This window comes from Thunnus maccoyii, chromosome 5 (genome assembly GCF_910596095.1).
Source record: "Thunnus maccoyii chromosome 5, fThuMac1.1, whole genome shotgun sequence".
In the NCBI taxonomy this organism is placed as follows: domain Eukaryota; kingdom Metazoa; phylum Chordata; class Actinopteri; order Scombriformes; family Scombridae; genus Thunnus; species Thunnus maccoyii.
In genome coordinates this window covers 20630922-20644499 of record NC_056537.1, presented here as the reverse complement: position 1 = coordinate 20644499, position 13578 = coordinate 20630922, and the positions used below count along the sequence as shown (strand labels likewise).

The following is a 13578-nucleotide window of genomic DNA, read 5'->3' as shown; positions in this document are numbered from 1 at the left end:
ACATTTTTTCTTAAAAAAATGACAATTCAGTGATTATCAAAGATAGTTGATGATTAATTTTCTGTCAATCAATTAATCGACTAATCTTTAGTTTTCCTCTTGTAACATGTCAGAATGTACTGCTGCGAAAAAGGCCTACTGAGCTCCAAGCAAAGCTAAGCTAAAGCTAAAAAAAGAGGTTGAATGCTCTTATTGTAAGTCGCTTTGGACAAATATGTCGGTGAAGCGCCAAACTGTAACTGGATGGATGCTGAACATGAGCCTGCGGACAAGGTACAGCACAGACTGATAAAAGGTGAGTCTTACAACTTCAGCTGTGTCTGACAAGGTGAGTCAGGATAAACTCTGTTGATTTAGGGAACATTGCTTTTCATCCGTCATGTTTGTTATATATATATATATATATATATTTTTTTTTTTTTTCACTGGTAACAATTTCACCCAATGGACATATTTTACAGGAAAATACATCTTTGCACCGTGCAAAGATATTTTTTTAATCCATATATTAAGAGGAAATACAGAATTTACATCCAAATTGTGTAACTGACACAGGGATATCCTGGACAAATAGTTGCAGTATGTCATATATGGTCCATTTCTATGGATGTCATGTAGTTTCTAACAGGTCAACAGTGATATCACAGACAGACAGTGAATGGCTCAATGGCAGGCAATACATGCGAGTGCAGAAAAGTGAAGAGATGACTTGTATATCAACATTTAGTGTAGCCAGGAACTGCAGCACATTTTGGATCACAACAGCTGATCACTGCCTCAGTTTGCTAGCAGTTTAAGTCTAGTTGTGATCTGATTCCACTTTTGCCTGGTTTTCTTCTCCTGTTGCCTAAAGACGAGCCAGAAGGCAGAGTTGTGAATGCCAACGAAATGTAAAAGCTGGGTTTATTCTGAAGATGCCAAACCCTGTGTGACTGGTGTAAGGAAAAGCCTCCTTTAAACCAAAATCCAATGGTATCACAGAATAACACACAGTTAGCTCTTTCTGTGGCGGGAGAAAAAGATGCATTGATCCAACTTTTTCCTCTCGTGATAAAGATTCCCAGTCCGATACTGGTGCTCCCTGTTTCCAATATTTGAAACCTGTACACCACACTGTGTAGAACTTATGAGGACCCCAACCTGATGTGATGTAATATATTTAACTTATAGTTGTTACAGTGAATTTTATAATGACACTGATAAACAAACTGTATTTAGTGTGGATCGTCAGGTCTGGACCATACTCAGTCCGCTTTATAAGGTCAGTATCGGCCCTGATACCAATCCAGGGAATCAGATTGGTGCATCTGTAGTGAGAGATACTCAAGTATCACAAAGTTTAGTACATTTCAACCCTGCAGTCCTCTGGTTCAGTCCCTCCTGTAGTGGAAAACACTGTGTCCCAGCTCCACCAGCGCCCCACCCAGCAGCACCCACAGGGGGACACACACCACACTGACCCACATGTCGGTGAGCCTCTCCAGGCGGGAGCACAGAGTCAGACAGAAGGCCAGCTTCAGCAACAGGGCCGTCAAGTACCACAACCTCCGCTTCAAGCTCTGCTCGCCATCCCTGGGGTCAAGGTCTGGCTTGCAGCGACCTGCCATCTTCACCACCAGCATGAGGATGAGGATGGTGTCAAACGTCCAGACAGGGAGGAAGATGAGGAACCAGTTCCAGTGGATCTTGGAGTCAAGTTTGAGGACGAGCATGATGAGGAAGATCAGGGCGAAGATCCAGGAGAGGAGCACTCGCTGGGCCAGGGACATCTTCATCTACAGAGGACTGGCACCGAGCCAGTGTCATCCACACCCCAGAGAGACTGAGGAGGAGCCTGAGGAGCACAGCCAAGGTGACAGACCTGGAAATACACCAAAACATAACAACAGGGTCATTCCCTGTTGGACACGATGCTCCGGAAAACAGAGGTTTATTCTGGTCAAACAAAACATGCTAGACTGAACATGTCACGACGACTCAAGTGTCCTCCAAAGAGATGCCTCTCAAAAGCTTTTACTGTCACTGTCAGTGCAGACCTGAAGCTACTGTAAGTTAGCATAACATGCTGCATTGCGGCTAAGTTATAAAACCCACATATAAACATTGTTAAAACAGTCTTACCAGGCAGTCCACCCGTTTTCTCAAAGTTTGAACGACCAGCTGTCCAGCACACAGACTAATGTCGGCACTTTTAAATGACCTGTTCAGTTTTTAAAGCACAAGCAGGTCGTTCATGTCGACGAGATCAGTTCAGTGTGTTTAGCTTCTTGCTGCTTTAGCTCGCTGCTAGCTTCCGTTAGCAACAGACCTGCAGGACTTCCGCTGAATCTCAAAACAAAAGCGTGATGTTTATCTGTTCTTTCTGTCTCTGATGTTTGTGTAGTTATTAAGTTACAGCTTTCAGGACACACAGATCATTTCCTCAGCATTTTTGTAGGGAACAAGGCGGATTTTACAAATAATTATTAACTCAGAGTTCACTTATTATTGCCATGGAGATGGTTTAACCACCATTATTAAAGGACAAGTTCACAATTTTTCCAACTCTGTCTTAAAACAACAGTTAGGAGCACGAATGAACATTGACACATGTTTACTGGCTGTAATCATTCCTCCTGTGCATACTGACCATTAGAAGATCCCTTTATAATGCACTTACAATGTAAGTGATGGGGCACAAAATCCACAGTCCTCCCTCTGTGCAAAAATGCATTTAAAAGTTTATCTGAAGCTATGAAGCTTCAAATTGTCCAAATCTTTATAGTGCCAAAGTCCCTCTTTTTGTTACTATACTTCCACCGCAGCTCAACAGGGAAACACTGTCCGAGGAAACAAAAGGAGGGAATTTTATGTTAAAAAGACTGTAAATGTGGCAGATATCCACTTGATACGACTAACTCAGACTGCTGAAGCTTCATATAAGCTTCAGGTAAACTTTTAAATGCATTTTTGCACAAAATGACTGTGTGCACACACTGTGGTTTTTGGCCTACATCAGTGACATTGAAAGCACATTTGAAGATGATCTTTTAATAGTCAGTATGAACAGGGGGAATGATTACAATGAGGAAAACCTCTTTCATTGTTCATAAAGGCACCTGAACATTGTTTTAAGACACACTTGAAAAATTGTGGATCTATCCTTTAACTGATTGGGTCATCTAAAGTCAGTTTTATTTGTATAGCCCAATATCATAAATCACAAATTTGCCTCAGGGGGCTTTACAGTCTGTACAGCAAACAAGAAAAAACTCCCTTAAAAAAACTTAACCAGAGAAAAAAAGGAAGAAACCTCAAGAGCAACAGAGGAGGGATCCCTCTCCCAGGACACAGATATGCAAATTACAGAAATACAGCATAGAAAACAGGATGACAAAATTATAGATGGATTTATATCATATATGATGATCCAGGTGCCACCAAAACAGAACAGGACCATAGCCATGTGACCTCCATCACCATGGAGACCTGGGAGGAGGACAGACCACACATGCACACAGGGGAGACTCACATCACACCATTCGAATACACAGAGGAGAACAGAGAAGAAACCATACACACACAAAAGACATAGAAAGATAAGGACATCACACACACAGGAGAGCGAGAGACATGAGGTGAGGCTGAACTCCTGCAGGATCCAAAAACCTCTGGAAATGGCACCGACAGCCAGGGAAGCAGAGCAGTTCAAGGACAAGTTCTCGTCCGGCAAAGAGACGCACACAATCTCCACCATGACAAATGAGAAGCCACAATACATGGCTGAAAGCTCTGGAAAAAAAGTGCACTTTAAGATAGGAACATTTGGTTAAATAAGCTTTAAAAGGAGGGAATCACATTCTACAAATAAATAGTCCAGCTATAGAAGTCTTTGAAATAGCATTGGGAAATCATTTTTTGCAGAAAATATAATGAAACAATTAATTGAAAAATAAAACATGGAAAACACAAATGATTTCTGGACCTCAGTATTTTTAAAATCCTGACTATGGCCCTGATTATAGATGAGTTTGACCAAAGGAAGATAAGACAGAACTCATGGTTTACATATTATTCAAATTTATTTATTTTTTACTGGGCTAGTATAACAAATTAATACAAAGTACAACTCTGTAGACATCATAGATTGTCAAAAAAAGTAAAGTACAAAACGCTTGAGGTAAAACATTGTTGAAAAAGATCGAGTTAAAAAGCCCTTATTAAAAAATCTCAATTCATTTTAAGGTAAAAGCTCACTTGACACTATCTAGCTGTCCTAAAAACCAACAATGCACTTATATTTACAAGGTAGCAGTGGTGCAAAATACAGTGTGTGAGACAACATTCAATCAAGATTTTCATGTCTTTGTCGAATGTAAACAATAAACATCATCATATTCCTCAAACTCCGGCTGTACAAAGCTAATACAGAAAAGCAAATGCTGTCACACTGATGTTTGGTCTAAGAAGGGACTTTTGCATTAGACCTCTACGAGCGCTGACGATAAAAAAACAGTTCAATATTTCCACTTTTTCATCAGATTCGGATCAAAAGTGAGAGCAGAAGACCTCATTTCTGTGTTAATGCCAAGCGGCAGACAACAGAACGTAAACAGAAACTATCAAAAATGTTGTAAGGTTCAGAATACACACAAACAACACAAATCCATGAAAAATGTAAAACATGATGATTATGTAAAGCCACTTCTGGCGGCTGTAGTCGCCACCTCCTCAGTGGAGGTAAAAAAAACTGTGGTGTGAAAACCTTGTAATTCAAATTTTTTGTGTTTCTACTTGCTGTTGAAGGATTACATGCTCCTCAGCGGGTAAAAGAATAAGGCTGGCGATATTCAATATTTTTGTTATGGTCCACAAAACCCATCAAAAGACCAAAACCGAAGATGCGTTGATCTCTCTCTCAGTACTTTACACAGCACTCAGCCACAAGAGCACTTATTCGTACTCAAAATGGGTCACAAATAGAAACTTTCATTAAAAAAACAAATTTAATAGTCTTCTAAAACAGCTGGGCACTGCAGTTTTTAAGCAAACATTACTCAATCAGAAGTAATTAGTGTATTTATTAGGGATTATCTTCAGCTGCGGATTAATACACCATTTGTGCTCTGGTGAGTATTTACAGTACCAGGAGCGTGTATGAGGGACTCAAAATATCATGCACATGACACCCAGTTCAATGGTGTGGCTCACTGAGATGTTTTTAATAGTTTTTAGTTCAGACAAAAGCTATAAACTCAATCAGGCTTTGGCTACACAATCAAAACTTGTGTGATCAGTTCATTGTTGGTTTTGGTCATTTCATGGGATTTGTTGACTATAAGAAAAAGAGAAAATTATCTGAGGTTATAAAATCCTTCCAAAGCTCATTTGATAAAGTTACAACTACACTATCCTCAAGTTGAAAACACAGTAAAACATCTCCAGCTCTTAATATTAATGAAATTAGGCGAGAGTATGTTTCTTAGCTCTTAGAAAGTTACATTTTCAGAGTTACGAGGTTTGCATCCACCAGTGAAAGCAGCAGGAATGACCTCCGCGTACAACAGTAAGAAAAGAAGACGGTACCCATTTAATGAAATGTAGTTTTAAGATTTCTTTTTAACTTTGTCCCAGATTATTACCGTACACACACATGGGGGGGAGGGGGGGTGGGGGCGCTCCTAAAGGCAACCGCAGCTACACAGTGCTCTGCCTGCTCTCGCGGCTGTACCCGATAGCCTCTGAGGAGTGAGGTGGGAAATCAATAAATATCCCATCTGAGTCTGAGTCTGCAGACTCTAGCACTTGTCCAATTATGGTTTCGGGGCTGGATGATTCACTGGGCGGCGTAGAGGACGCAGCCTTACTGAGATCAGTCATTGTTGTTGTGGCCTCAGTGCCGTGGAGGGCTCCCGAGGAGTGAAGGGGAAGGATGGAGGGAGACGAAAGAGGCAAGTCCAGGGCGCCGGCTCCTGCTTGTACGATACCTGTGAACCAGAGGGGTATAACTGATTCATACATTTTGGGGTTTTTTTCATAATAACCAACAAAACAGAAAACAAAAGTCATACCTTTGAACTGAGAGGCCACACACAGCCTGTTGGAGGAGGAGCCAGACAGTTCAGATCCCGAGGCCAGGTCAGCATAGGCCAGTCCTTGTTCCTCCAAGCATGATATAATCTCACAGGCCGAGTGGCGCCTAATTCCTCCACTGCCAACCGAGCTGGCATCTGGGTCATACTCAGCCACTGGGGTCAGCAGCAAAGGGATATTGTAGCTTTTCGATCGTACCACTGGGTTTTTAGACAGTTGATCCGCAGACTTGGAGCAGCCCCAATGTAAACGCTTCTCTGAAAGACGAGAAGAAAAGCAGGGAAGGTGTTGAATAAGTTGTGTTTCTTGTTGGACACACACGCCATTGTTACTCTTTTCTAGGTTTATGTACACACTGTCTCACCCAGAACACAGCAATGGGCCTCTGCGCCATCTCCAGAGTAAAGTCCGTGGGTGCCCAGGTAGGGCGAGACTACCTTCTGAACAAGAGACTCGAGCCTCAAGTAGTCCTCATTCACACCCCGTGACTCATGGACCCCCTATGAACAGAAGAGACAGACATCGATCACACTACAAGTTGTGACGATTTTGATAATTATTTAATAGTCATTTATAAGTAAAAATATGAAAAATAAATTGAGCAACTTTGGGTTTTATGACTGCAGGTCAGACACCGAGCAATATGAACACAATATAAAGCAATATAATATCATTTTAACAGGCTCAGAATCAGAAATATTATTCACTCAGCACATGTGTACAAGGAATTTGTGGTGACTTGAGGTGGAAATTAGTATTTATTTTTGACATATTTCACACTAAAGTAATGATCATTTAATTTAAAAATCAATCAGAAAAATTGGGATTAATGAATTTGTTCACTTTTACTCAATTACAGATTAACCTGGTTTGTAAAAAAACATTAAAATGTCTGACAAATAAGTTTTTTATGTCACCCAATGTATATATTCACTTAAAGGTATAATATGTCATTAAAACGCATTAATATGTCACTGAAAACGACTATACCTATGTTATATATTTTGTTCAGTTGTGTACTTGAATTATCCCAAATGTTTCCAACAATTTTTAAACCTAGATAAATCCATTATTTTAATTAGGTAATGGTTAGTTTCATTTGGTTGCCTGTAAATAGTGTCAAACGCCCTCTACCCCAGAATATAGTTGAAAGTGCACAGGGACAGGAAACACGGGTAGTGAGACGGAAATCACAAGTAGAGTTCACAGCCAGAAGTGAAACATTGATGTTGTGGTTATGTTTGTTTTAACCAGCAGGCTACCAGGGCGCCCCAATAAATAAATATTTTTTATTAGAATTTTCATCTTAGCTTTTTCTGTTTTATGCCGTTCTGTGTCATGTGAGTTTATATTTATATGTAAGTAGAAAACAGTGGATCTGAGCATGACCTCAGATGCAAATCAGGAGGTTTGTCTGTGATGAGATTACCATTTTAGTTTAGAGACTGTTAAATATACAGTTTAAACTTAAAAAACATGATTTAGTACAGATTTCCCACATGTGGAACAGAGACAATAACTTAACACAAGTGAACAAGCAATCACATCCGCAGGCCTACCTGTAGAATAAGCAGCATCTGTGTAACAGAGGGGGGCACACGGGCCCGAGGCCGAGAGAGGGCGTCCTCTAACTTTACGCTCAGGACTATGGTGTTCCTGAAGTGAAGCAGAGCTAGCTGTCGGACGGAAGGCTCCTTACCCTGCACACAGGGACGACACAGAAACCAGCAGAAGTGAGCAACAATCACCATCATCAAGTCGAGATCTGACAGTTGAGGTTGTTGATCTTTTGGGCAGTCAAGAGAAAAACCAGCAGATTTTTAAGATGTACCTGAACCGGGTGGAAGATGGCCTGCAACATCGAGAGAACATCACAGAAGAAGAAGTCCCAGGTCTCAGCCAGAGAGTCGAGTAACTTCTGACCTGCATCCACCACACGGGGGCCAAAAAGACACTTCATTTAAGCTTAATGTACTGACACTGACCACCACAAAATATATTCAGACCACATTCAGTCATACCTTCGTAGAACCTTATTTTGTCCCGAAGGATGACCATGCCTTTTGTCAGCAACTGGTTCTGTGAAATCAAGAGAGAAGATTAAATATGAACATCTGAGATAAGCTGACTGAATCTCATATATTTCATGTATCTACATGATGTTTTTGCAGCCATTTACTAATCCCAATCCTGTTCCATTCAGTATTAAAAGTCTATTACCTGAAGGTATTCTGTGAAGAAGGACCCCAGCTCAGTCTTCAACAGATGCCTGGAAAAACAAATACGTCATCTGCTTCACTATATGACTCAAATACAACACCAACAGTCCTAAAATGAACAGCATTCAACCATTAATAGAAACTACATGAATCAGTGCAGCCTTTTCTCATTCCTGTGTGAATAAGGTGTTTACAACCTGCAATCAATTACTTAATTACGCTAATTTTCAGGTTACTGCACAATCCAATCGACACCTCGTTTTCCTGTATTACACTCAGATTTCGAAGTGGAGTTGAGGAAATGTGTGTTTCGACGTCTTTGTGTCTTTTTTCCGCACATGGAAACGTGTTTACTGAGCTTTAATGGAGGGTAATGTGATAGAAGGGATGAGTCTGGTTTACAAAGATAATGAGATATCTGGCACGACCACATGACTCCCCAGACCCACATACAGTACACTACACACGCAAACAAACTCATTCACTATAATACATTCAGTCAGCAAACGAAGGGCAGACTAATTATACTAATTACGGCAGAAAATGACATCAACAGTCTAAAATCAGGATGTTTTCTCTACATAGTGAGCGTGTGTGGCTGTATAAACTTACCGGACACCTTCATTGAGGACGTAGAGTTCGTTATCTGCCAAACCCTTCTTCTGGAAGACTGCGATGACGGCGTTGTGGATGCTGCGTCACCAAAAACACACACACTCTCGTTTACATTACTGTCCCAAATGCATTTAAATACAATATTTTTTTTGCACCTTGATTTTATTTGGTGTACCTGTTCCAGGTGGCGTTGGCTCCTGCCCTCTTCTGTTTCTCCCCTCTGTCCTCTGGCGAACTTTTCTCGCTCTTCCCCAGCTCACTGAGGCTGGGGGAGCTCATCAACTTCAGCCGGTGCAGAGTCCTCATGAGAGAGAGAGAGAGAGTTTGAGGGGGTGGAGAGAAACAAGAGTATGCACTAAGTACCGGACCGGAGAGAAAGAAGGTCAGGCTGCAAGCTGACACACGCAGAGACTGACACAGGGAGGAAACACGAGGAGATAGCTGCAGGGCCGAGGAGAACATAAGCGGCGCGAGCCTGAGAGAGAGAGAGAGAGAGAGCGCACAGAGGGAAAACGGACAATGACAATACAAAGAGCGGCCGCGGTGACAGAGGAGGAGAGAAGTAGGACAGAATGATACATGGTGAGAGAGGGGCAGCACGTTAAGAGCAGGATGGGTGGAGCCAAGCCGAGAGGTGGGCCACGCTGCCCGAGGTCTCAGAAGAGGAGGAAACAATAGCACATGCACTGATGGGGCATACTCTTCCTCCCTCTCTGCCTCTCTTCTCTCAGCACAATACAACCATTGATGCAAACAAATATTTATGCAGAACACAGATGCCAGAGGAACTGCAGGGTAAGCAGACTGGAGCAGTGGGGGACTTTGTTGCGCTTGTCACTGTACAGCGAGGAGGTGGAGGAGGAAGTCGTGCAGCTTATTGACAACAAAAACAGGGATAGGAAGCAGTGATACAATGCAGGACAATAAAGGAGGTTTTCCTGCTCTCCCATTTTCAGCACAGCTGGTGATGAGTGGTGCAGGATGACAAAAGTAAGAAGTAGCACAATGTAGGAGACAAGAGCATGAACAATACCAGATATTTGAGGCAAATAATATCAGACATAAAGATATTGAACTTCCCGTGCTCAGAGATCCTTTATATCGTCCAGTAAAGCTCTTCAACAAATCATTGTGATATGAGAGTTGTGTCACTCGCATTTTGTTGATTTTTGATTGCTGGTGGTGTTGTGGTGAGCATAATGTTACCTGATACTATGGAGCACTAAGCTGTTTGATGATTAATTGTAATATCCTTGTTGTTGCTTGTTTGTCTGACAATTGCCACGGACATACAAGGAATTTATGAAAGGATAATAAACTAAGCTAACTATTATTAACTATCAGTGTTTGAGAATTTAAGGGAATAGTTCAATTTTTTGGGGGGGAAATACACTAATTCGCTAATTTGCTCTTGCCCAGAGTTAGTTGAGGAGATACCATGTCTCATGTCTGTACGGTATATTTGAAGTTGGAGGCAGCTGCTGGTTAGCTTAGCTTAGCATAAAGACTGAAGGCTAAAAAACAGCTAGCCTGGCTCTGTAAAAAGCTAAAAAAAAAAAAAAAAAAAAAAAAAAAAAAAAAAGCCTACCAACACCTTTAAAGTTCACTAATTAACATATCTTGTTTGTGTAAAATGACAAACTGTGGTTTCCTTTGAATTCAGGAAGTTACTACACCTGGCCAAGCAATAGTCTCACTTCCGTTGTTTTCATTCTCTGGTTTTTGTGTCTGGACAGAGTCAGACTAGCTGTTTCTCTCTGTTTCCAGTCTTTATGCTAAGCTAAGCTAACCTGCTGGTTGTAGCTTCATATTTAGCATACAGACATAAGAACGGTATCAACCTTCTCATCTCACTCTCAGCAAGAAAGCAAATAAAAAAATAATCTGATAACAATATATTGACCAATAGTCTTTTTTTTTTTTAAACAGAAACACATAACCCAAACAAACAATTTTGATAAAAATACCTTAAATTAGTCTTTTTTTCTTAAAGGACTATGATCACAATATGTGGGCAGGACATTATACAGTGGAGAAATAAATTTGTCAGGTGGACAAACTATAAAATAGAGACACTGATAGACACTGAGATACTGTATATTCGGCATTTCTGTACTAATATTTTTCATTACTTATCAGCCGACATACAGACCACTTCTGATCTAATATCTATAATAAGCTGATATGGTTGATTGATTGGTCTTGCTCTAAATAAGACATCCTCCCTTACAGATTCTTGTAAATCCTAACTCCTGGATGTGATCACGGATTTTAATGCACACTTGCATTCATTAAAAAATTAAAAAGTCCTGAATTGAAATGAGTGTCAAAAAAAGAAAACACTGTTTGTATATTTTCAGGGGGATACTGGTGAAAACTAGAACTCTGAAGAAGACGAAATGATGAGTTCAAACCCACGCAGTCCAGAAACTCTCTGCTGACAGCACGGCAGTAAACAACAGACCCCCTTCATCACCCACATGCACACAAACACACATGAAAACATGAAAAGCAAACGTCTCAAATAAACACTCACACATATGAATTGATGAAATGTACACGCGTAATGAAAGGAATCAATCAAATATCCCACAGGGAGATCATTATCTTTAGGTCGACATATGTTGCAAGAAACACTCAGCCAGTAAACGAAATCTTTGGGGGGGGACGAGAGAGATGGTGGGATTTTTGTGAATGCTCATGAATATTTCATGCATTTTCCAGGATGCTTGTACGTTCTGAAATGTTAATCCCAGGAACTGATCCTTACCTCCTGATTGGATGTTCACTGCTGCTGTCCATGTCCGGGCTCGGGGGAGGGGCAGAGAAGGTGCTGAAGTTGAGTGAAAGGGGTCGGGGGGAGGGCCGGGAGGCGTGCCTCCGCCTGAGTCCATCAAGCATCTGAACACAAGAGGGGAAATGATGTAAAAGTGGTTATTATGATTGGAGTAAAAAGGAAAAAGATAAAAAGCCTACAGGCACGATCAAAACGCTCTTGGAGACATCAGGCCCTTAATGATCCGCTCATATCTTCCCTTCAGACAAAGGATGACATTAAAGCATTGAAACAGACACACATGTCAAATTAAAGTAAATAAAGACATATTTGTTACCTCCTTAAAGGAGTTATTGTCTCAAAATCACACAGCTTGTTGCTTTTGGTTTCCTTATTCTGTCACTGACTGTGTGTGGTAAGGTAGGAGTGTTAGGTTGAGCAATGATTGCAAAATACACTCCCACAGTGTTGAAATAACAGACATTACGTTGTAGGAGAAGGGGAGGAAAACGTGTGTGTGTGCATGTACAGTATGAGTGTACACACTGTATATGATTCTCCTGGAGTATGACATTACAGTATTATAGTCTATTTGGGTGTCACCCCCACAGAAACACACTGTACATAGTAAAACACCATCCTCTGGTCAGAGGGGAGAACAACAGTCTGGGCTGTCACTCTTCAGACAAAGACACAGCACCAGCCTCCTTTCACTGCCACCCTGCATGCAAGTGATAAAATGGGTGACTCGTGTATTTTCAGAGGGATTGGTCTGCAGTATCATTAGAGTAAGTCGCACACATACACACACACACACACACACAAACACACACACACACACACACACACACTGAGGCAGACTACACTGTCTACCCGACATGCCATGCCACGCCAGTCTGGGCATTTCTGCTTCTGTTCGCCCTCCTTGTCTTTTAGGGGCGACTACAGTCAGATCGATGCCACTTTTTTTGATTACCATTTGCCACTATTGCTTTTCTGGCGTATTGATATCCCACTGCACTGCCCCTGTCATGTTTATTCGACATAAAATAACCAAATCAATCGGCCAGATACGCAATCAACAGTCCACGTTTATCCTACAGGGAGGAATGTTTAGCCAGTCGTGCGTACGTGGAGGTTTTTCTATTTTTTCTACCTGTGTGGACGACAAAATGAGGAAAAGTACCACTGTAAACAACGCGGCTGTCTCATGGACACACACAGACTGGCACAGATGCATCATAAAGTCCACCTATGGATGAAAACTGTACCATAATGGCCACAAAGTTGCCGTATGTCATGCGCCTGTGCCCGCCTGTAGCCTGTACTCACCGTGCCTTCTCCTGTCGTGTTGTTCCTGATGAGATGAATCGGTCATGTAGTCCAGATTGGGAAGTCTTTACCGTCCGGGGCTCATCAGCGGCGGGTTCCTCTACTGTTCCCCGCCAGTCTGCGCACCCACACGGGCATCAGGGTGCAGGCGGATGAGGGGTCCGACCTGCGGTGCGGCGGAGGGGGACTCATTCATGAAGCATGCAGCGCCGCTCGCTCGCTCTCTGGCTCGCCCCCGCTTTGTTTTGACGAGATGCAAAAGCGAACCTGCACGCGTGGACGCGACCGAGAGCGGCACGTGCACGCGCACCGAGGTTTTTAAACTGTATATGCAAATAAGAGGGCACCACTGTGATTCATGAGTTTTGTCCTGCATTGGACATTTCTGGAAAATGTTGCCATTTTATTCATTAAGCATTAAAACGCAGAGTCATGTAGGACACAGATTTACTGCAGGCCCTTGAACCCAACACAAAAAACCCCCCCCCAAAAAAAACAAAACAAAACAAGAGGTATCTACTGTGAATGCAGGTATGCAGAGTAGATGTTGGTGCTGGAGAAAGA

At 41.8% G+C, this 13578-nt stretch overlaps 2 protein-coding genes across 4 annotated transcripts; both read right to left on the bottom strand.

Annotated features, from left to right (window-relative positions):
* Positions 1 to 453: 453 nt before the first annotated feature.
* tmem60 (transmembrane protein 60) lies at positions 454 to 2424 on the bottom strand. The gene is made up of 2 exons (XM_042412709.1): positions 2122 to 2424; positions 454 to 1861 (listed from the first exon to the last, which is right to left on the bottom strand). The coding sequence occupies exon 2, from the start codon at positions 1773 to 1775 to the stop codon at positions 1371 to 1373; it is 405 nt and encodes a 134-aa protein (XP_042268643.1). The 5' UTR covers positions 1776 to 1861; positions 2122 to 2424; the 3' UTR covers positions 454 to 1370.
* Positions 2425 to 4080: 1656 nt separating this feature from the next.
* prr5a (proline rich 5a (renal)) lies at positions 4081 to 13235 on the bottom strand. 3 transcript variants are annotated; one of them, XM_042412691.1, is made up of 11 exons: positions 13015 to 13235; positions 11677 to 11807; positions 9082 to 9207; positions 8904 to 8984; positions 8293 to 8341; positions 8094 to 8151; positions 7904 to 7995; positions 7632 to 7772; positions 6437 to 6572; positions 6051 to 6329; positions 4081 to 5966 (listed from the first exon to the last, which is right to left on the bottom strand). In XM_042412691.1, exons 2-11 carry the CDS (start codon positions 11805 to 11807, stop codon positions 5677 to 5679), a joined length of 1383 nt encoding a protein of 460 aa, XP_042268625.1. In that variant the 5' UTR covers positions 13015 to 13235; the 3' UTR covers positions 4081 to 5676. The 3 variants fall into 3 exon arrangements, with proteins under 3 accessions (XP_042268625.1, XP_042268626.1, XP_042268624.1); XM_042412692.1 differs by lacking the exons at positions 11677 to 11807; positions 13015 to 13235 and adding an exon at positions 10583 to 10703; XM_042412690.1 differs by lacking the exons at positions 11677 to 11807; positions 13015 to 13235 and having other exon boundaries at positions 9082 to 10443.
* Between the last annotated feature and the right edge of the window lie 343 nt (positions 13236 to 13578).

Bases quoted from the DNA above. Each gene is read 5' to 3' on its own strand.
- tmem60 (XM_042412709.1), bottom strand. From the start codon at position 1,775: ATGAAGATGTCCCTGGCCCAGCGAGTGCTCCTCTCCTGGATCTTCGCC.
- prr5a (XM_042412690.1), bottom strand. From the start codon at position 9,368: ATGTTCTCCTCGGCCCTGCAGCTATCTCCTCGTGTTTCCTCCCTGTGT. The intron at 6,573-7,631 runs GTAGGCCTGCGG...TTCTGTTCATAG, and splicing joins AGATGCTGCTTATTCTACAG to GGGGTCCATGAGTCACGGGG. The intron at 6,330-6,436 runs GTGAGACAGTGT...CTCGTCTTTCAG, and splicing joins GGCCCATTGCTGTGTTCTGG to AGAAGCGTTTACATTGGGGC.